General features: G+C 38.6%; 1 protein-coding gene across 1 annotated transcript in view; it reads left to right on the top strand.

Moving 5' to 3' along the window:
• Positions 1–24,081, top strand: part of HDAC9 (histone deacetylase 9) — a 506,624-nt gene that overhangs the window by 59,267 nt on the left and 423,276 nt on the right. Inside the window, exon 4 of the mRNA XM_081970663.1 lies at positions 9,975–10,098. Within this exon, the coding sequence (XP_081826789.1) occupies positions 10,080–10,098 (19 nt within the window). The 5' untranslated portion in view covers positions 9,975–10,079. The remainder of the gene's footprint in view (positions 1–9,974; positions 10,099–24,081) is intronic.

Raw genomic sequence — 24,081 nt, 5'->3', positions numbered from 1 at the left:
CGGGGGGTTGACGATGTCTGGCAGTTACAGCCTGTGCAGCACATATAAGTTGATTATATGCCCAAACAGCAGACAGAGGCAGGGAGGCATATGATCCAGTTGCACTGCATGAGCCACAGAAAAACTGTGTCAGAGCGGCTGCCTTTGGGAGAATTGTCTTCGCATAGCAGCACCAACAGCAGACTGAGGCAGAGGCATGGGGGATTGGGAAGACAGGCAATCCCAATGTGCTGCGCAGGCCGCAGGCAAGCTGAGAGATGTAAAGACTGTCAAGGAATATAATTTAAACCTTTGTAATTAATGATGATGGATCGTGGCTTTTCCTGGCAGTATACTTCTGAATAAGCAAAAATAAACCCGAAGCATGTTCTAATAAAAACATTTTAATATAAAAGAAAATAAAAATACAAACTTGCTAACTGAATTAATTACATCTTGGCAAGTGCTATGTGCCTGCCTCCTTGGCAGGCGAACAAAAGATCAGAAGAGAAAGTTAAGCAGGAATGTGAAAGTGCATGCACAGTAAATCATTGTCAGATAAGAACTGTGACCTGCGCAGTAAATCTTCAGCACAGCTAGCAAACCAAAATAAACGCAGTGACAAAGACAAGCCTCACATGGCTGCCCATTCCATCCTCTGTCTCTCTGCTTGCTTGTGGCCCAAATGGCATGTTGGAATTGTCAGCTTTCCCCCTACCCACTGCCTCTGTCTGCTGCCTGTGCTGCTGCGCAAAGATGAGCCTCCCCCACTCCCTCCCCCCCGCTCTACCCCACCAACTTTCAGCTTTCTAATGGCCCCTGCGGCCAGATAGCATGCTTCTCTCTTATGCCTCTACAACTATCTGTTGTTTGGACAGGTAATCAACTCACCTCCACTGCAATGATTCACTTAACTGTGACAAGAAAGATCATAAAATGGGGCAAAACTCACTTAACAATTGTCTCGCTTAGCAACAAAACTTTTTGGATTCAATTGTGGTATTAAGTCAAGGACTATCTGTAGTCCTGTAGTACTTACATTTCCTATACAAATTATATAGTACATTAGTGGGTTTTAGTAAGTGTTATACAGTATACTGGTAGCAATTACCAGTATTTACCAGCAACTAATGATGTTGATGAAACATGTACTTCCATGAATTAGATAGAGGTTTGATTTAGTTTTTGTGACAGCTTCAAACAAGAGCTGCATATGACAGTGGTCCATAACCTTTGCATCTTGACAGCACGGCTGGGAAGGGGGGAGAGAAACCATTGTGCATGTACACGCAGTCCTTGTGCAAGTGACAGGCCGGCATGCACATAAATGAATGCCCACCAATAAGTTGAGCTGCTCACGCGCTCCAGCAAGCCACTCGTATAGCCCAATTCCAAATAGGTGACAATCCAGTGGTGAGTTGGGTCTCAGGAGTTTGGAATTTTAAATCAGATAAAATTTTAAATTGGACACTTTCAAACAACATTATAAAAGTTGTCTTGATGGGGCCTTTATCTAACATAGCTTTTGCAATCATAGAGTGATGAATAAAGAACTATTCATGAATGTTTTGAAGTAACGCGTATAGTTATTGCTTTTTGATGCCTATTAATGCAATATATTAATAAATTTGCATTATAAGTGCACAATATATTGTCATAGAAGGTCATAGTAATATGTTTTATATCTCATTGTAATTTATATATTGTTTGATTTTTCTTTATGTCGTTAAAGCCACATTCTTGCCAGTGATAACTTAGCTCATATCACATTTTATAAAGGAGTCATAGCAAGAAGGCCATAATTAAAATATTAGCATAGCATTTTTATTTAATATGTACTTGCTTTATTTTTAACATTAAGACATACATGTTGAAATAGTAATGTGCTACAATGTTTATAAAATTATTTTGACTTTTTAAAATAAAGTTTAGAATACTAAATCAATTTGGCTACATAAAAATCACTTTTTTAAAGTTAACTGGAAACAGACACTGCATCTTCTTCCCTTTTTGTTTGAGGTGTTAATATGCTAATTTATTCTAGAGACATACTATGAACTTTTTTATTTAGTAAATTTGTAAGATTTTCTGTTTCTAATTCAAAATTCTGTTGGCTTCCATGTGTCAAATGATGCCATAGACTCTGTACGTCCCACTTGAACTGAAGCAAATGGGTCTTTTGGGGGAACTGGGTTATATAGTTACATAAAACCATCTATTCCATCATTTTAATTCTTTGTTGTTGTTGTTGTTGCTGGCTAATGAAATTGGTCAATTAATCTAAATGTTAATGCATATTTTTACCATTGAAATATAGAGGTGTGTTATTAATAGTTCCATGCTTGTAAAAACTTAATATAAAATGTCAGCTTTGCCAAGGAAAAATTAGCCTTCAACAGACTTTATTTAGTACCAGCCAAAATGCTGCCATTTTTAAAATTAGAATTGGTTTTGAATGTTATAGATGGAAAAATGACTAAGAGTTCATATTATTTTATCTGGCTATAGTGTGAAAGGAAAACATCAGGGCACAGTGTCGATCTTGAAACTTATCAAACTGTGAGAATGTACACTGGCACAAACCATTGTGTCCAACAGTTGGTTTCTTTCAACCACATACTGTTCCAATGTGAACAAAATTGTTATTTCCAAGAAAGTTTTTTTTTTAATTTAGGCAGAAGATAGCAACTAGAAACATAAAAATTAAATTTACCCGGTGATCCTATTAAATTAGCAATAGATAATTGACTAACAAAAAATTAAGCAGGTTCCTTTAACTGTATGAAAACTGGCTGAAAGTTGCATCTGGCTGTGGGTTCCCATACTTATTATAAAGTAGCTGGAATTTAGTTTTCAATTGCTTTTAAAATTTTCAGTTACTCCCAATCCATTTCTGGATTCAGAGTCAGATGGTTGATATGATACGTCACCACTTTAGTTTCTCCTGGCCAGCAAATAACTTTTATTAAAGCTATCATTGATGTTTTTCTGAGTTCCTAATACAAGAACTGAAATCTAGAGGTTGTGAATTCTAGTCCCACCTTTGACAGGAAAATTGGCTGGATGACTTTGGACAAATTATTCTTTCACATTCAAATTCCTCATAGGAAAATTGTGGGGAAAATAGGAACAAAAGAAGTATTAGATATGTCCATCACTTTAAGTTATTTACAAAAAATAAAGGTAGAATAAAGAATATAAATATAGACAAACTAGAAAGATAGATATAGGGTAGATGTATGGATATTATTGTTTTGAAGCATCCTACTTAGATATCAGACTACAGTATTGATAACGGGGAATTGAAGTAAACACTGGCATTATATTTACAGAGATCGCCATTGTTTTCTCTTTAGACCATGTTCTGAAATTAGAATGTATCAGTTACTACTTGAAATGACATTATTGCATTACACTTGATAATATATGAGTGATGAATATAATGAATGATATCATTCATATAATGAATGATAATTGCTCCTTCTCTGCTATTGCTATTATTGAAGAGAGCTTAAAATAGTCATTCCAAACTAATGCATATTTGCTTCAAAATATTCTCTGTAATTGTTTGCAAAATTTTGAATCCTTATAGTAGATAGTTATCATCTTGTCTAAATTCAGTTATTGTGAAAAGTAAAAAGGGCATCTTGGTGGTTTGAAATACTAATTCCTTTTGTAGCTACAGTACATAGATGCTTTAGTACATTATGTCCTTTAGATAAAGTTTACAAAGCTCTGAGGAATGGTAGATACTTAGTGTGATAATTGTGTCAGTACTGCCAAATAATTTCTTGCAAAAATCAAATTCAACAGATTGCTACGTAGCTTAATCTGCTGTAATGTTAGTCAGAATCTAAAATTTATCTATTTCAGGGATGGATCATTTAAATAGAACTCACAGTCTGCAGTTGTTTCAGCAAATTTAAACCTTAATATTAAGTTCCTAACAATTTACTTCTGTCAATTTCAGTTCCTACAATTTGTTTTCATTGCATTTATGGAAAAAAAAATCTTCTGCCTAGAGAAATAGCAATTGTAATTAAGAATTACATTTGATTGCCACAAAAGTACAGAATCCAGTAAGAAAAGCTTTAATGGGAATATTAAAGTTTGTTATGATAATTAGCTTGGCAAAACTCAGCATCAGTTCTTAAACCAGGACTATCAGTATGATCAAATAATATTCATGGGCAACAGGCTGGGCAGCCTACCAACAGAATTCAATATGGTCTTGATGTCCTACCGCTGATAATTGTTGGTGGGGTAACTGACAACCTGAGGGTATCTGAGCAACATGAATTCATATGAAAGTGTTTATACTTCTGCAATCATGATACTTCTTTTCCCTTTCATTTGAGAAAAGGAAAAAAAGCAATTTTCTTACAGAGTGAAGTATAAACAATAGTTACCATTTTAAATAAGGCAGTCATGCAGTGTAAATAAGTAAATAAGTAAGTAGGTAAATAAATAGGACATTGATTACATAAAGATTTATTGTTCTTACAGATGTATGTATGTATGTATGTATGTATGTATGTATGTATGTATGTATGTTTTCGTAGATTTTCACAGGTGTAGGTATGCTGGTCTTGTTGTATTCGCGTCTTTTCCCGTGTAAGATTGAGATTGTCTTGGCAACGTTTCGGCGAGGTCCCACTTGCCATCTTCATCTCGCCATCTTAAAGCTTTAAGCCCAAAACCCAGCCTGAAGATGGCAAGTGAGACTTCGCTGAAACGTTGCCAAGAAAATCTCAATCTTACATGGGAAAAGACCCAAATACAACAAGACTATACACACACACACACACACACAATTCCTTTTTCTGTGTCTTGACAAAAACACTTGGGGTGGCTAAACGCAATGAAAAGAAATATTATCCATTAAAACATACATCAGCAAGACAGTGGTTAAAATAAATATATTGCTGGAATACACGAGCAAAAAGTGTACTTTTTATGCTAAGAATATAAGAAATGGCATAAGATCTTGAGTTTTAAGATAGAACCGAAAGAGAATCTTCTTAGTGTATTTGTACCTAAAGCATAAAATTTAGTTTCTGTTGACTTGCACTACCTAGAATATACTAACTGAAACCTAATGAAGAGGAGCAGTGTCAGCAACATCAATTCTGTTGATTTGTATTCTTCCGCTCATCTGCAAATAACAGGCTGAATGGACAAAACCAGGACATGGCAAGATAAATGCTCAATAAACATATGGGAAAGGCAGCATGCTGCTAATGCAGCAAGAAAGAATCAAAGTGCACTGCAGCACAAGCAAAGATGACTTATATGCCTGGAAAAAAGAACAAAATTAAAATTTTCCAAAATATAATAGTTTTTAAAAATTTAAATTAAAAAACTATGTTTATTATGCATTGTTTTTATTTCAAAAGTTACAGGGTGGCAAACCAAATGGTTTGTTTTGAAGTACAGTTTGTTCCAAGCTGTCATTGAAGAGAAATCTGCTTTCCTATAATTTATGCTGTATTCTTGATTGCTTCTCCTAGGTATACGCGCATATAATAATTTCTGCATTGACCCTCTCATGAGGCAGATGGAGTTTTTGAGAAGCTTTGTTCCCAGTATCAAATAATAATATGTATCATGTGTCTTTCTCTGTATTCCCATTTCAAATATAAAAGGAAAAAAAATCATTTTTATTATGAAAACAGTAGTCTAGACTACTTTCTCTTCTGTTTTGTTTCTGGTTCTGCAGGTTGATGTCCATTTGCTTCTTACAAAATGTTTTTAACTTTCTAGATCAAATTGAGATAAGTGCATTAATTTTAATTGTGGTCTGAGGGGCAAAATTAACTTAATTCAGGAGAATAGTTTCCATGAGAGCAGCATTCAGGATATGCTGTAAGATTTGAAGTCTCAACAATCACTTAGCTGAGGTGTTTGAATGGAACCGTTTTTAATATATAATTTTTTATTAAAGATTTTAAATCTAGTAGACATACCTATAGTAATAACAAATTAAACTTAAAGAAAGTAATTAAAAAGAAAGAATAAACAGTTGCAAAAAATTAAAAAAGAGGACATAAAGAAATTAATGCACACATATACATATATATCCATATATATGTATCTTTCTATATCTCTATATCTATATCACTATTCCCTTCTTTGTATAACTATATAAAGAACTCATTTCCAATATTTATGACAAGTATAAGCAAGTTTGGTAGTTCTTCATTCCCTATAAATCTGCAATAGCTATGGGATATTTATTTGCATAACATATCCCTTATCTATTAAAAAATCCACAAGACATCAACTTTTCACCCTAGTGTCAGCTAAAAGTTTGTAAAAGAATGTGAGAATTTCATAAAAAGATGTCTCATTTTTAACACTAATCAAATAATTAACTTTGTTCTTTCCCTGTAAAACTCTTAATCTTTAGTTGTTCAAATGTTAGAAGATTTGATCTCTTTTAAATTCTACTTGATCTTATTACTTAGGCTACTTGATCTTATTACTTAGGTCAAACTGGATTTCTTTGAGGGCCAGATCAGCATTGTAGTTCTTTGCGGGCTGGGGAGTGGAGAGGGTGGGGTGATGGATGCCTCCTACAGCACTTTGCTGGTCAAAATGGGCCAGATGGCTCATTTTTGGGCCATTTTTGGGCCCATTTTGAGGCTGGTTTTGCCCATTTTTGGGCCGATTTCAGCCCATTTTCTGCCGGCAGAATGCTGCAGGAGACATGGAGGGGGAAATGAGGCACGGGAGGGGGGGTGCGTGTGGCCTGTTTTAGCTGGAGAGAAACTGCAAGCTGGTCCTTTCATATTTCCATGCTAGCCCCATGGGCTGGTTTTAAGCACCAGATGCAGCCTGCGAGCCTTGAGTTTGACACTAGGCTTTTCCAAAGCTTTAACACACATTTTTTCGTGCAGCCTGTTTTCACTCTAACTGTTCATTTGTTCTTGTTCTATTTCATTTTTGAACAATAATCCTTTTGATGAATTATCCAAATAGATAGGCCAGGAAAGTTTTAAGCCTTATTACATATTTTTTTCCTCAATATTCTTTTGCGTTGGAAATAATAAAACACACGTGGGGACATAATGTTGTCTACCATCAGCAAATGGACAATAGCAATAGCACTTAGACTTATATACCACTTCACAGTGCTTACATAGTATGCATATATTTCTTCCTGCTCTTATTTTTAAATTTAAAATCCAGAATTACTGTTAAATATTTATTGAGGGCTTTTTTCAATGAAATATTTTGGTTACATGAAAAAAGCCATTGGGTTTACATTTATATCTATTAAAATTAGTACAATAAAAAATAGTCAGAATTAAATTACATATGATCTATTTTAATGGCTTGCTCTGTAAGTATCAGAGACTTGATCTAATTCTACTTGTCTTAATATTATTTTACAAAATTATCAAGTAAAAGTGAAAATGTTTCAATTAAATATTTGGATATAAACTTTTTTTTAAGAAGTAAACATTTCAGTTTTATCTCCTGAATGAATGGTAGAGCAATATGGTCACTACTGACAAGAACTTTGATTTCCACTCTGCATTTTGGCTGGTTTATTGTTTTAAACCACAGAAATCTAGAATGGTTGGAATCAGGGGTGGACTTCAAAACTTTTACCGGGTTGCTGGGTGGGTATAGGCATGGTGGGTGTGGCCATGTCAGCCACCTGCATCACAGGTGGGGGGTTGCCTTCCCTGCGCTCCGGAGGCTTTCCATGAGCATCCGGGAGAGCGAAAGCGGCCCCCTGAGCTCCGGAGACCCATTTTTCACCCTCCCTGAGCCTCCACGCATGCCCTGCACTTACCTGCATCCAAAACAGGCTGAGTGGGAACTCCTGGGAGGGACTGGGCAGGGTGGCAGGGTGAGCCAGGAGAGGGATTTGGAGGTTCTCTGAACTGCACAAAATCTTAGCTAGAGGTTCTCCTGAACCAGGGGTGAAATTCAGCAGGTTCTGACAGGTTCTGGAGAGCTGGCAAATACCACCTCTGTCTGGCCCCAGAGTGGGGTGGGAATGGAAATTTTGCAATATATTTCCCCTGGAGTGGGGTGGGAATGGAAATTTTGAAATATCCTTTCCCCTGTCACGCCCACCAAGCCACGCCCACAGAACCGGTAGTAAAAAAATCTGAATTTCACCACTGTCCTGAACCCTGCGAACCCCCAGCAACCCACCCCTCAGACTGCTAATGTTGATTCTAATAAGAGTGCCAGCACAGAAGCATGTTTGTGAGCAAATCTGTTTCTCTCACAATCACATTTCTTTGCAGAGAATCTGTTGGCAATGGGTGAAACCAGAGTTAAACCTGGTTATATCTGCAGGATCCAATCGGGGTCAGTCACAGGTACCAGAGGTTTAGTCTTCTGAGCTTTTGAATTCATGCTTGATCCCATCTTCAAGGAACTTTTCTCTCAGCAGAATGTATGGTGAGTGAGAAGTTACCTGAGAATAGGCTACAGCACAAGACTAAAACCTCAGAACACTAAACTTCTGGTCTTGGTGACTGATTCAGATTGGAGCCTACAACATATATTTGCCTTCATTTGTGATGAATAGATCTCCCTCAGTTAGTTATTTCCAGACTGAAAGGGAAATGTAATCTTGGTGAGCATGGATTGTCTGAAGCATGTATAAAGCAAGATAGAAATCTGACCCAGTTTTAGCAGAAAGAATGGGGTGCAAAAGAAAAATGTCGGAACTTTTCTTGTTCTAGAAATTTTGTGTGTACCCCTTCCTCCATTATTTTCCCCCTTCCTTATCAGTTGACTTATGTAGTGAAGTAATTAGAAGGCATAGGGGATTTGTATGTAATAATTGGTATATTTGGTATTCTGTTATTCTTAAGAGGCATACAATATGCAGGTAGTTCTAATAACTGCCATGTTTAGCAATCAATTGAAGTTAAGATGGTGCTGGAAAAGTAATTTTATGACTGTTCATTAAATTTAACCACAATCACAGCAGTCACACGATGATAATTTGGATGCTGGACAACAATATGGATTTATGACCATTGCAGCATATCGCAGATAAGATCATTTTTTTTAGCTTTAAGTCAGTTTCTGATAGTCAATGGAAAAACCAGCAGTAAAATTGTGTGTTATATCTCACTTAAAAACCGCAAATTTGCTTAACTTGCTTAATGGCAAAGTTCCTTAGTAATTGAGTTGCCAGTGCCAGTTGTGATTGTTAAGTGAGGATTACAATACCTGTATTATTTTTAAAGAAGACTTTGGGGAAATTATAAGCACTTTGTCACACATGACATTTCTCCTGTCATAAAATGTTTCCTTTTTTAAAAAATTAACGTAATGTTACATTTAATGTAAAATATTACATTATTCTCTGATTTATCACTTTTGAAATATGAATGGTCAAAATATTATGTGATAATTATATTAAAATGGGCAGTGTAAATAATGCAAGATATATAAAAAATTAAGCACTTGCTAATGAATCTAAGGATAACAAATCTGAACTAGTATTTTTTAATGTAAAATATTTTTGAATACTTGGATTTTTGAGAACTCTTAGTAAATTTTAGTTCAATATTTGAAATGTATTAAAATAAAACTTTGAAAATACAATCTTTTTAAAAAAATATTTCTAGTATATTATCATACTCAATATGAAATCTTGCCCAGTTTTACGGTTCATAGGATCTCATGGATATTTTTGAGCAGTTTCATATTTTCACTTATTCCATAAAACAGTTGGCTGTCAAGTGTAACAGTGGCTTTGCGCGGAATCTAATAGGGATTTACACAGAAAGTACAAAAAAAAAAAAATACAAAATCTTCTTACCTCAATTAGGAAATTAGATATTTCCTCAAATCAAATCTTTTGAGTGTTCATTAATGTTATGAAGGTGGTAAAAGAAAAGAAATATAGTAATTTCACTATGAACATTTTAGCAATACTAAATCAATTCCAAGTCACTTACCCCTTTTACAGTTATTTATATGTTGTGTAATATATTATTCTTTTTCATTAATAGATTGAATGCTATAGATTGACATCAGACTGGTGAGCCCAGTGAAAGTAGAAGCAATTTTGAACATTTGATACCTGTGTTCATTCTTCATCACTACTTCAGTTAACAATGAGTTTCACCGCACAAGGTTAGTCTGTTTTTGTTTTAAATTCTACTGCTGTGCAGGATTGATATTCGTGTCATAATACTGATGGGTCAAATGATTAGATAATTAAATGTGATCATTGTTTGATTTACTTCTACGTGAATTAGAAATATATGTATATCAAGCTGTGTGATTAGATAGACAAGGATATGTTAATCTCTATGAAGTATTAATATCCAAACTTTCTGTTTTAATTTGTAACACATTTTTGAATGTGTTTTATTAGGTTCAATGTTCCTTCAAATGAGACTGAAATGCCCTTGTTGTTTTTCAGTGTGCACTCAGAGCAATTTATGTATACAAAAAGACCACTATATACAGTAGTAGATCACATGTATTCATAATTTTGCTGCCTGGATTATTTTTCTTTTCCACACAATAATAACTATCTCTACCAATACCTGGGGTAGCTTAAACCTGGCAGTACCACCTGCTAATTTAGCCATCTTTAGAAATTCAAACTTAAGTTCTATAAATATAACACATATACACACTATATTTTATAGGACAATATTATCATTAATGTATCACTAAACTTTTACCAAAAGTATTCTGGAGAAAAAGTGCAATTGATAATAAAGTTATATGATTCTAGTGAAAGTCTACAAGAATATGAAAAGGCTTCTTTTTTAACGTAATTATTTAATTATTCCATTATTTAATGAAAATGAATAGATGAATAGGTTAGGGTTAGGGGTTAAGGTTAACCGTAACCCTAACCCTAAAATGAAAATATATGCTTATGACAAACAGTAAATAATCTTTAATATAGTAACATGAAATGCAAAAAATAGTGTGTTGTTGAAAATTTTATCAAATTACAATCAAATAATATATTTATATCTGAACAGTACTTTATAAAATAGGCTTAAATTTCACTGATTTGCTTACCTAAAATGAGGAGAAAGGTATTTCATTTTTTCCAAGTAATTTTATTAAGAAGTATAAATCCAAAGAATAAAAATTAATAAAACTACAAAAATAGAAACTACCAACAGAAAAACAACAGAAAAAGAAAGGGAGATGGGTTTAACAAAAGGAAGGAAAATATAAAGAATTATCATCTTCCTCACAACAAATGACAGTCTAAATCTGTATCACCATCTCTAAATGAGATACCTTCTTCCCATAGCTCATCTTTTAATTAACGAAAACAGAGTCCAAATGAAATGTAAATGAATATTTGACATCAAAAATCCAGAAAAAGAAACAGATATAAAACTACTTTTATATCTGAAAAAAGAAAAGAAGCCAATCATATAAACTTTCCATTCATATTGAAAATTGTTCTTTAATCTCTTCAAAAATGTCCCAGAGACTGATAATCTGTGTTTCAAAGCAAAAATCCACAAGAATCTTAACTAATATCTTTTGTATAAATAAATAAAATTTATCCTTTTGATTGTCATTTCTAAAAAGTTTTTTTCAAATCAAAACAATCTCCATTTTCCAATGAGAAAATATTTCTAAATAATTAAAAATATAATTCCAAATACTTCTGGGCCTCTTAATCTATTGTTAACTTTACAAAATCCATATAGCAAACACATTTTTATGTATAGTCCAAAATCATATGTTTTAAAAACTTTTAAAATCAAATTTACACCATTGTCTGTTAAGTAGTTGGAAATGCATCCAATCAATAAAATCTTGTCAGTCTGAAGAAATTTAATCTCTCCAATATATACCAGCTTGAATGCAGAATTCCCCTTGTAAAGGTTGGCTACCTACAAAAGCCAGCAAGATGTTAGCACTTAAACAAAATGTATAGTTCACTTTTTAATGTGTTGTAATATTTTACCTTTGAAACAAATCAATTTAATTTGTGTTTCACTTAAATTTATAGTTCATTTTAATGCATTTTAATATTTTACTTTTGAAACAAATAAATTTAATTGCTATTTCCAATACTGATATTTACAAGAATTCAATTATCATTCTGTTTTTTCAGTTTCTTTATTATGGTAAGCAATGTGTTTAGTTCCTTCTTATTTCAAACTCTCGATTATCATCCTGGTGCCCAAGAAACCATTCATAGCAGTAGCAATAGACTTATATACCCCTTCACAGTGCTTTACAGCCATCTCTAAGCAGTTTACAGAGACAGCACATTACCCTCAACAATCTGTGTTCTTGTTTAACTGGCCTTGGAAGGATGGAAGGCTGAGTCAACCTTGAACCCGTGAGAATTAAACTGCTGAATTGCTAGCAGTCAACAGTCAGCAGAATTAGCCTGCAGTACTGCATTCTAACCACTATGCCACCACAGCTCTTGCATAAATCCATCAAGGAACTGAATGACTACAGACTGGTTGCTCTGACATTTCTGGTTATGAAAACCTTTGAAAGATCAGCTTAGCAATCAATACCATTATTCCAGAAATTCTTCTCTCTAAACTGACTCATCTAGCTGTGCCTGACCACACTTATTGGTGGATTATAAGCTTGCTAACACATAGAAATTCACATTAAACGCCTGTTCAACTAGAACAGCACCCCACCACTACCCTGGCTGTGTTCTTTCCCTTATTCTTTTGTCTTTATCCTAATGACTACATATCAAAAGATCCCTTGTTAAAATACTGAAGTTTGCAGATGATACATCAGTCATTGGGCTTATTCGTGATGGGGATAAATCTGCATGCAGATAGGGGGTTGAACCACTGACCTTACGGTGCAGCTGGAACAATCTGGACTGAGCACACTTAAAATTGTACAGATGATAGTGGATTTTAGGAACAGCCTACCACCTCTTACAAAGTTAGACAGTTTGAATAATAGAAACCTTCAGGTTTTGGAGTTCTACAATCTCCCAGGACTTAAAATGAACACTTAACATTAGAACCCTCATTAAAAAGGCACAACAAAGAATGTACTTCCTACCTCAACTCAAAAACCTCCTATTGCTCAAGGAGCTGCTGATAAAATTCTACAGAGGCATTATTGAGTCTGTCAGTTGTATTTCTATAACTGTCTAGTTTGATACAGTAACCAAACAGGACAGGTACAGACTTAACAGATAGTTAAGACCGCAGGAAAAAAATGCAACTGGCCCACCTTCCAGATATACAAAACCTGTACACTGCAAGAGCCAAAAGAGAACTGACAAAATATCTACAGACTCCTCACATCTTGGACATAAACTGTTCCAGCTCTTCCCCCCAAGGCACCGCTATAGGGCATTGCATGCCAAAACAACTAGACACAGACACAGTTTTTCCCTCATGCCATCACTCTGCTGAACATCTAATTCCCACAGCACTGAATTATACCCAAGGATATTTACCTATTTAGTAGGGCTGTATTACTATTCTTTTTCTCATTTTTCCCATTTTCTTCTACTATTGATATCTTATGATTATATTACTTTGTTGTTTGTTTGTACACTGAGAGTTTATGCATCAGAGATAAATTCCTTGTGTATTCAATCACACAATTGGCCAATAAAGAATTTTGTATTCAAAAAGTATACATTCAGGAAATTGAGAGAAAAGTATGTACGGATATAGTCAGATTAGTCGTTAGAATAAAAATGGAAAGGAAGACATAAATTCATTGCATATATATTTGTGCAGTTTGCATTATAATATCGATACATAGAGAGAGACAGAGAAGTGATCAGTTTTGTTTTCCTTAATACATAAACATTTTTGTAATTCTAGTAATGTACCTTTGATTAAGTAACCATTTTAAAGAAATTCTTTTAGGCAAATGCAGTATCTGGAACTAAGCAAAAGAAATACCAGTTTAAGAACAATAGCAAGATAATTTAATCATTATTTCATCTCTTTTGAATTTAAGAATGTCCTACAACTCAGATTTGCCAAAGAAATCTCGCTAAACCCACTGAGCTGCACTTTTTAATATAATTACATCTAGAATAACAAAGGATAAGCATAATCCCAAATTTTTCATGTTTGCAACCATATTCTCATTCAGTGAATTGTATGTGGGGGTGTAAGAGAGAAAGGAAGTGTCACAGTAAGTGCTATTTAGTATAATTACAAAATGGACTGGCAGTTTTAGAAACCTAGATTTTGGACCATATGTTGGAATTATTAAAAAGAAACCTTAGTGATTAGCATTCTAGCTGTATTTCTTAGCAATGCAAAGCTTGTTCTAATTTTAAGTTTGTTTATCAATTTATATAGGTGCTGTTAAAGAGTTCACATAAATATCACATAATTTAGCTACAATTTCGTTGTGTTACATTTCACTCAGTTTTTTCAAACTTGAGAATTAATCTTTTTTTTCAGTAGGGAACCTAAGATTATCTCAGTTTTTATTTTTATTTAGTCTCTCTGTATTTGCATGTATGTATGTGAGAGAAAGAGAGAGTGGGAGAGAGAGAGAGAGAGAGAGAGAGAGAGAGAGAGAGAGAGAGAGATTGATTTATCTCATAGTATATGGTATAGAACCCAGCATGTAATCAAATTATCCATATTAATTCTGCAGGCAGAATTAAATTTATTTTGTAACCCTTTCATACATAGTGTAAAAGTGAAGATTGAAATACGTGTAAATACTTTCAACTAAATGTTTACATGAAATTTTTGAAATATGGGATAGAATTGAAACATAGCCCTATACACCAAATAAAAATTTTACAGATACAAATTCTGGTAAGTATTGCGGGGGGGGGGGGGAACTGAATTCATTTTTAGATTTTAGAATTTTCTTGGCTTTCTTTTCAAAATAACTTCATAAGATAGACTGACAAAGAATTATAAGCATAATAATGTCCAGAAGGCCTGCTGAATGATGACTTCAATCGAGCTCTCTCTGGACTCAGCATAACCCTGTAACTTTACACTCTTGGCATTCGGATATAAACTTTCAGTTTTAGAATTACTGAATTCCAGTGTTTGGAAGCTATAGTAGTAAGAATTGCAAGCTTGAAAAGAAAATAGAAAAAATTCTTGCCATTTTGTGAAATAGAATACTAATAAACTGGTTTTACATAAGCTATTATTGATTTTGGAGCAAGGCAAAGGTAATAACTGACACACTCATCATTTAAAATGACAAACATATCATGCAGTTAAGCAGATTACATTGCTAATGAAAGAGATAGATCTAGATGTATCAATAAACAATGAATTTACCATGCACTCTTTTTCAGAGTAAATTGAACACTACTCACCTGGACAGATAAACATCTTGTGATAGTAGTTACCTCTTGTTCTAATAGTACACTCTAATATTGTTGTTTCAGAAAGAATCTTCGTTGTCTCCTTTTTGGTTTTCTTCAATAACAGACATTACTCAATGCTCTCTTTCCTAATCCTTACTCAGCCTATTTGGTTCTTCTTTTGTTTTTATTGATCTTCCTGTTGAGTACAATAGCATTTTTATCTATGCTTACAGCAATTAAATTGATCTTTTCATTTGTTTATACCCTTGTACCTGAATCTGCAATGCTCAGGTAATATTTGGGAAACACTACAAAGGTAAATCCAGTATGAAAGAACAATATTGCCCTAATACTTCTTACCTCATGTGCTTGTTAGACAGTCCTTCCTCAGAAGTATGAGCAACTGTTTTAACACTGCTTGTTAGCTCCAAAATCTTTTAAAGCAGCTTTCAAATAAAAGCACTGTCAGTCTAAGGCCCCAGAAACTCTCATTGTTGAAAACATAATATATAAAAGAATGGTTAGGGAAGAGGAGAAAAATCACCGCAGTTCAAAATTTCACTTTGTATCATGATCACCTGAGATGAAAAATTTCCTGCTTCAGCAAGAAGTTGAACTGGAAAGACCTCCAAGGTCCCTTCCAATTCTGTTGTTTTATTAAAAACAAATTTCAAACTAACTAACACAAGAGCCACAAGTTAACCTGGTGATCTAATTATGATTACCATTTTGTAAACCCAGAATACTATGTTAAAGACAGTACTTTCAAACATTTATTATTATATGTTGGGACTGTATAAACAGTTCAGCAGTACTTTCTGATTAAGTAAAAGCAACAGTATTTGTTTCCTATTTTAAAGGAGGAAGATAATATGGGGTATCTTTTACTACTATCTGTATATTATAAAATGTAATGATTTTATGGTATCATTTGAATCCATTAAAAAAGTAATTTTCTTGTGTTTTCTTTTTCTTTCTCAGATGTGCAAGATATACACATCTGTTATGTTCCAATCCACAACTTACACTGTAATTTTGAGAAACAGATGGACAAATTCTTTAATTATTTACATCTGCCATTGTTCTATCCATTCCAATGATCAAACAAAAATGTATAGGTATGGTTTCCTTAGAGTAGATTAATTTATAAAGATGGCAAGATTTAGCATGTGGTTTCAAAACTTCATTAATATGGATGGTTTTGTGTAGTTAATGGTACAACTGAATAATAACCAATGAAGGCCAGAGGATGTTTGTTACTCAAATGATCTCAAAGGGACTTGCTTGAGTATTTTCTGTTCACACCACTAAAACATGGAATGTTTCCTTCAATAGTATGATGCAACAAATGTGCCTCCTGTGTAGTAACATTAATTTACAGCAACACAAGAACCAATTTAATTGAACACAGCCATATGAGTCTTTAGAGACTAAGCCCTGTCTAAATGAATGGCTCATTCTTACAGCTATAAAGCAAATGTTAAATCCCACCAGGAGGAGGTAAATGTTTCTATTTTGTTGTTTGCTTTGTTTGTTCTAAACTATGTTGTCATTAAAGAAATGTTTACATCCTGTAGCTATTACACATTGTTCCCCAATCTTTGTACATAAAAATCTTAGGATTAAGTACGTTTTTTTTTCATCAAAAAGCTGTTTGGTTTCAAAGAGGATAAATGAATATTCATACATATTCAGTAAATGAATATGTATGGTCCACATTTAGGAACAAAAATACTTGAATGTGCATTTTTATTGTATCTATTCATTATCTAGAATTTAGCTTTCACTCATTAATTGAAGATTTGTTACTGGCAAATGCATAACCTATCAATTTTTGATACATTTTTAAGAGAGGCTTTGAGGACATTTAATAAGCAAACAATCAGAAATTGGTTAGAGATTCTATATAGTAACACAGTTTAGTTTTTTGCTCCAGTGAAACAATCTGATATTCTAGTGATAAAGAATTTAATATGTTTAGGGATAGATATATTTCCTATAACATAGGACATGTTTAGGACATAGAATATTTTATTTACTTTTGAATGTAATATTTTACCCCTGTGCTCTTTCTCTCTCTTCTTTTAAAGTAGAGAATGTCACAAAAATTAAAATGAATTGTGGGAAAACTCACATAGCAAAAGTGAGAAGTTTGATAGAATTGCCCTAATCAGGGCTTTAGAACTAGTACACAACTCTGGAAGCTTGTGCTGAGGCCAAGAACATGTAATAAAGAAAAGTACATTCAAGTAGGTTTTTTAATGTTTGAAAATTCTGACTTAGTGAAAAACAGCTTTATTTATTTTTAAGAAGCAAAATAGTTTATGATTGAAGAACATTTTATTTTACTTATATCACCTACACATGGAATAGGTGGTACTTGCAAAATTTATTATTGCAGTAAATTGAGTATGAACTTGAGGAGAGTCAAATAATACTAGCCTATTTTTTTTCTTTTTTCTTCTTCTGCTGCCTCAACTAAATTTTCTTCTAAGGGAAGCTCCGTAGTTCTGAACATTTCTTTCTCAACCCCATATGTTTTCTGCATAGCTAGAAAAGATTGTGTTTCAAACTTGAAGAAAATAATTCAAGCAGTGTAGATGTTTACTAAGCAAAATGGACCGCACTGAAATTCTAGAAAGGATAATGGACCCAGGCTATTGTCATACTGATCCTTGACAAAATTATTTGCTTTCTATAGTAGTGAACACAGCCAGTTTCCCTGGTATATATTAAGATTAGCATAACAACAACCCTGAAATCTCACCCTCTCTGGTTTATTCTTACCTTGATGGCTTGAATCCTTGCTTATTTTTCCAAATTACAACATAATACAGTTATTCTGCCTAGTCTTGACTTATAAACATTAATTTAACAACTGTTTGAAATTACAACAAACTGGAAAATTTTTTACAACTGGTCCTCACGCTTATAGCTGTTACTTCATCCCCATGGTTACATGATCAAAATCCAGGCACTTGGCAACTGGTGTATATTTGTGTGTGTGTGTGTGTGTGTGTGTGTGTGTGTGTGTGTATGGCTTGGCTGTTTGCCACTGTTTAATTACTGAGATAACGAATCCTTTGGCTGAGGACCCAGACAACTCACGTTCAATAGAGCAACCCAGATAATTCAAGCAACGCAGATAGTCCAAACGAGCAGACACGGCTAGAATACACAGATAGATTTTCTTAACTACTAAATCGAATGGTTGTTTCCTGCAAATGTGTCCCTCCCAACGTCTCACCTATAATCTTTCTTGGGAGGGGCCAATCCACAACCACCTGTGCTTAATCATCTTCTGTGAGTCTGCCTACGGAGTTGCTGCTTCTGTTTCTCAGCCCTTCTAAATCTAGCATCAGGGACAAACTGCCTTTGATCCTCCTCACTGCTCCATGCCTCAGGTGCCTCCTGGTGGCCAACCAGCCTCTCTCATCCCTGCTCTGAGTCTGAACCCTGCACAGGGTGCTCCACATCGTCCAGGGCAGACTCATATGGTTCCTCCTATCCGAGTCCATCAGCAGCTCAATTGGATCCTGCTGGACCACAACACTATCCTTTCCCTGGGTCTGACGCTTGGCGCACGGTCTTGAGGGACATTGTGCTTGGTAGGCCCACCTCAAAGCGGGAGCGTGCACATCCATTGCATCAGCCCAAGTCCCCCCATCCGGCCCATCGTCCTTCCAGTCCACCAAGTACTGGAATAATCCCTTTAGCCATCTCGTGTCCCAGATCCGAGCCACTTCGTGCATAAGCTGCTTCTCCGCCTCACACGGTGACGGCTGGGGCAGAGACGTTTGCAGAGAGGACAAGCCGACCGCAAAGGGACCAGGAGCGAACGATGGAACACCGGGTGCACTTGCATCGAGCATGGCAAGGTTAGGCAATAGGCCACCGGCTTGATGATAGCCTCCATCAGGAACGCCCAAGATAATGGTGGTCCAACTTCTTAGCCGGCCTGTGGGACGGGAGTTGTCAGGTGGACAGCCACACACGATCTCCCACAGTCAACTCCAGCAGCGCATGCTGAGACCTGTCCGCCACCCTCTTGTAGTCCTCTTTGGCTTGCGTCAGATAGCGGCGCACTACTTGGTGGACCGCCTGGAGCTCCAAAAGGAAGCCCTGCACTGCAGGGACCGGGGAGTCGACTGGGGTAAGAGGAAAGAAGCGAGAGTGGTACCCGACGTTAGCCAGGAAGGGCGTTGTCTGCGTGGAGGTGTGCTGCGAGTTGTTAAATGCAAACTCTGCCACAGCAGGTAGTCCACCCAGTTGTTCTGCTGCTGATTCACGAAGCAGGTACTGCTCCAAAATCCTGGTTTCAGGATGGTGCGCCGAGACAAACAAATCTGGACGTCCAGAGCCTCCATCAGCCCTTTCCAGAACTGGCCGTGAACTGCGTACCACGGTCTGACATGACCTGATCGGGTAGGTCGTGTAGCCGGAAGATGTGCTGAATGAACATGTGGGCGGTGGCGCAGGATGTCGGCAATCTTCAACACGGAATGAAATGCGCCATCTTCGTGAGCATGTCCACCACCATGGGGACTGTGGAAAACCCCGAAGACAGAGCCAATTCTGTCAGAAAGTCTATGGACACGGCTCCCCAGGGTCTGTCCGGGGTCGGCAATGGCTGAAGCAACCCTGGAGGAGCTCCCGTTGCTGACTTGGCCTGCCGACACTGTACACAAGAGGTGACATACATCTGTACATCATGTCATAAGCGGGGCCACCAAAAGATGTTGGAGACCAGGTTCAAAGTCTTGAAAAGGCCAAAATGTCCCACCGCCGGATTGTCATGGCACTGTGAGAGAATAAGTCCCCGGAGGGGCCCTGCAGGCACATAGAGCCTGTCCCGGTACTTCAAGAGGTCGTTGTTGAAGGTCCACGGGAAGGCCGGCCCTAGCTCTGCCCTCCGTTGCTCCACCCACTCGTCGTACCACTGCGCATCCCATATCCGAGACTGTAAGTCCATGGGCACGTGAACTGCAGCGAAGGATTTGATGGGCAAAACTGTCCGGGGTGGAAGCGGGTCTGCGGTGCAAGAGTACTCAGGTTTCCTGGACAGGGCATCTGCCCTTTGGTTGCACGCACTAGGAATATAGGTCACTCGGAAGTTGAATTGGGCAAAGAACAGAGACCACTAGATGTGGCGCTGGTTCAGCTTGCACGCCGTTTTCAGGAACTCTAAATTCTTATTGTCCGTCTGGATCTCAACTTGATGCCTGGCCCCCTCCAGGTGATGCCCCCAGGCCTCAAATGGCACATTAATGGCCAGCAACTCCTTCTCCCAGATGGTGTAATTGCGCTTGGAAGAATTGAGTTTCTGCAAGAAGAAAGGGTAAGGGAAAAGGGTACCGCTAGGGGCGTGAGCCTGCAGTAACACCGCCCCCACCGCGATGTTGGACGCATCTGCCTCCACCACAAATGGACGATGGGGATCAGGGTGCTTCAGGATCTGCTCCTTCATGAAGGCGTGCTTCGGGGCCTCGAATGCATGTTGCTCTGTAAGCCCCAAGCGAAACGGCACTTCTGCAGGAGCTGAGTGAGGGGCGCAGTCAGGAAAGCGAAGCTGGGGATGAAGGTTCGGTAGTAGTTGGCAAACCTAAGGAGTTGTTGGACATCCTTCGCTCGCCGAGGAGGTTGCCAACTATGCAAAGACTCTACCTTGCCCCGCTTCATCACAATTCCTTCAGGGGAGATACAGTGCCCCAGAAACTTGATGGTAATCTGCCAGAACTGACACTTCTCCAGCTTTGCGTACAAATGATGCTCCTGGAGTCATTGCAGGACTTGGCTTGGGTGCTGATGATGACCCAAGAAGCCGAGTAAATAAAATGTCATCCAGATAAATAACAACAAACTGGTCCAAGAGATCCCAGAAGATATCATTCATAAAATGCTGGAAGATGGCCGGGGCATTGGTCAATCCAAATGGCATGACCATGTACTCAAAATGTCCATACCTGGTGCTGAAGGCTGTCTTCCATTTGTCCCCCGCCTGGACTCGGACCAGATTATAGGTGTCACGCAAGTCCAGTTTCGTGAACACTGTCGCCTCCCGGAGCTGCTCCAACAACTCAGGAATCAAGGGCAGAGGGTAACGGTTGAACACTGTGATCGCATGCAGACGACAATAGTCACAACAGAGTCTCAGATCCCCGGTCTTCTTCTTGATGAACAAGACCGGGGCAGACAGTGGCAAAGATGAGGGCCAGATAAAACTCCGGCGAGGTTCTTGTCCAGAAAGTCCTGCAATGTGGCCAATTCCGGCTCAGACATGGAGTACAGGTGACCTACAGGGAGCTGCGCGTCCGGCACCAAGTTGATGGGGCAGTCATAAGGCCAGTGCGGCAGCAATTGGTCCGCCTTCTGCTTGCTGAAGACTTCAGTGAACTCCACTAAGTCCGCTGGCAAAGACACCCTGGGCGAACTCAGCACCTGACTGCACAGACGTGACAGATGTGGTCGACACGTTGCAGGGACGGGAACGTGACCAGGTTTTGGGACCAATTAATCTGGGGGTCATGCACCTGCAGCCAAGCCAAGCCTAGGACCACGGGGAAATGCAGGCCCGAAGCAATGTAAAACTGGACGGCCTCCTCGTGATCCCCAATGACTGGGCGCAAGGCCTATGTGGCAGCTTTGATAGGCCCAGACAGAAGCACGCGCCGTCAATGGTCTCGACCAGCTTCGGTGGGTCAACTGGACACTGAGGGACGGCATACTTGGTCATAAACGCCTCATCCATGAAATTCGTGGCAGCCCCAGAATCAACCAGGGCATGGGCTGGAATCCTCGGCAGACTACCACACAGGAGAATGCGTGCTGCCAAACTCAAGTGCTGGGGAGGGCCATCAATCTCTGTCTCAGTGTGTGCTCAACCTAAGTCTCCCTCAGATCAGGCTCCGCCTGTTTCCTGACAAGTTATTCTGGAGCTGAGGGGTAAGCCCCAGACCTCGCAGTCCCCTACTCTTCTACCACTGCCAGGTGCCCAAGATCCTCGCAATAGAAGCACAAACCCCCAGCACGCCGTCTGTCCATCTCAGTTTGCGTCAAGCGGGGACTGGGGGCACGCAAATCCATGGGCTCCTCCCATGGAGCTAGAGTCTCCCCCAGGATCATCACCTCTCTGGTCTCCTGGGACACGCGGCGACTCCCCCGCCTCTGGAACCGGACATCTATCCGGAGGCACAGGTGGATCAGCGCGTTGAACATCGGTGGCCTGTCCACCTGCAGCAGTCATCCTGCATATCGTCTGACAGCCCATCTTGAAATATGTCCATGAGGGCTGCCTCATTCCAGGCCGAATCTTGGCTAAGGAGCCGGAATTCACTGACATTGTCCTGCAAGGAACCCCGGCCCTGCTTCAGCATCTTGAGATGTCTCGTAGCTGTTTCCTCCTTAATGGGGTCCTCATACATGAGTCTGAGGTGATCGCAAAACCCCCTGAAATCGTCCATCAAAGGACTAGCCTGGGCCAACAAAGGAGTAGCCCAACGAGCTGTGGAGCCGGAGAGTAAGCTGATGAGAAACCCCACTTTAGACCAGTCAGTGGGAAAGTCCTCCGCTCTCAGACTGATAAAGAGCTGGCAATCTCTCTTGGGAGGGGCCAATCCACAACCACCTGTGCTTAATCATCTTCTGTGAGTCTGTCTATGGAGTTGCTGCTTCCGTTTCTCAGCCCTTCTCAATCTAGCAACAGGGACAAACTGCCTTTGATCCTCCCCACTGCTTCAATCTTCAGGCGCCTCCTGGTGGCCAACAGTGACGTGCGGTGAGGTTTATGGCTGGTGAGGCTGGTGACGTCATCAGCGCAAGCTGCGGTCCCCTTCATGTTGACTCAGGAAGGCAGGGAATGGGACCACGTGTGCAGGAATTTCAATTTCAATTCAATTTCAACCCCTGCCTCAGCCTCCTGCACACGTGGTCCCATTCCCCTCCTTCCTGAGTCAACATGAAGGGGACCATGGAGCGCGCTCCATGGGACCACGGCTCAAGCTCCGCGGTCCCCTTCATGTTGACTCACGAAGGCAGGGAATGGGACCACATGTGCAGGAGGGAGGCTGAGGCTAGAGGAGCCTCCTGCACACATGATCCCATTCCCGGACCACGTGTGCAGAAGGCTCCTCAGCGCCTTTTCCCTTTTCCCTTTTTTTAAAATTTTCATGATGAGAGCAGTGAGGCTCTGCCTCCCCTGCCTCCCCTGACCGCACGTCCCTGGTGGCCAACCAGCCTCTCTGGTCCCTGCTCTGAGTCTGAACCCTGCACAGGGTGCTCCACATCATCCAGGCCAGACTCATATGGTTCCTCGCTATCTGAGTCCATCAGCAGCTCAACCAGATCCTGCTGGACCACAACATACATACATACATACAAAGATACATACACACACACACACACACACACAGACAGTATACACACACACACAAACAAACACACATATATACATATATATAATCAGTGGTGGGTTTCAAAAATTTTTAGAACCTCTTCTGTAGGTGTGGCCTGTTTTGTGGGAATGGCTTGGTGGTCATGTGACCGTGGGAGTGGCTGGGTGGGAGTGGCTTGGCGGTAATGTGACATGGACATGGCCAACTTGGAAAATGTGGTGAAACTCACTTAACAACGCTCTTGCTTAGCAACCAAAATTTTGGGCTCAGTTGTGGTCATAAGTTCTCTTTCTTTCTTTCTTCCTTTCTTTCTCTTTCCTTCTTTCTCTTTCTTTCTCTCCTTCTCTTTCTATCTTTGTCTCTCTCTTTTTTTCTTTCACTCTCCGTCCATTCCTTCCTTCCTTCCTTCCTTCCTTCCTTCCTTCCTTCCTTCCTTCCTTC

The sequence above is a fragment of the Natrix helvetica genome (genome assembly GCF_964273705.1).
Source record: "Natrix helvetica genome assembly, chromosome: Z".
Lineage (NCBI taxonomy): Eukaryota > Metazoa > Chordata > Lepidosauria > Squamata > Natricidae > Natrix > Natrix helvetica.
This window is presented reverse-complemented; position numbering and strand designations above follow the sequence as displayed.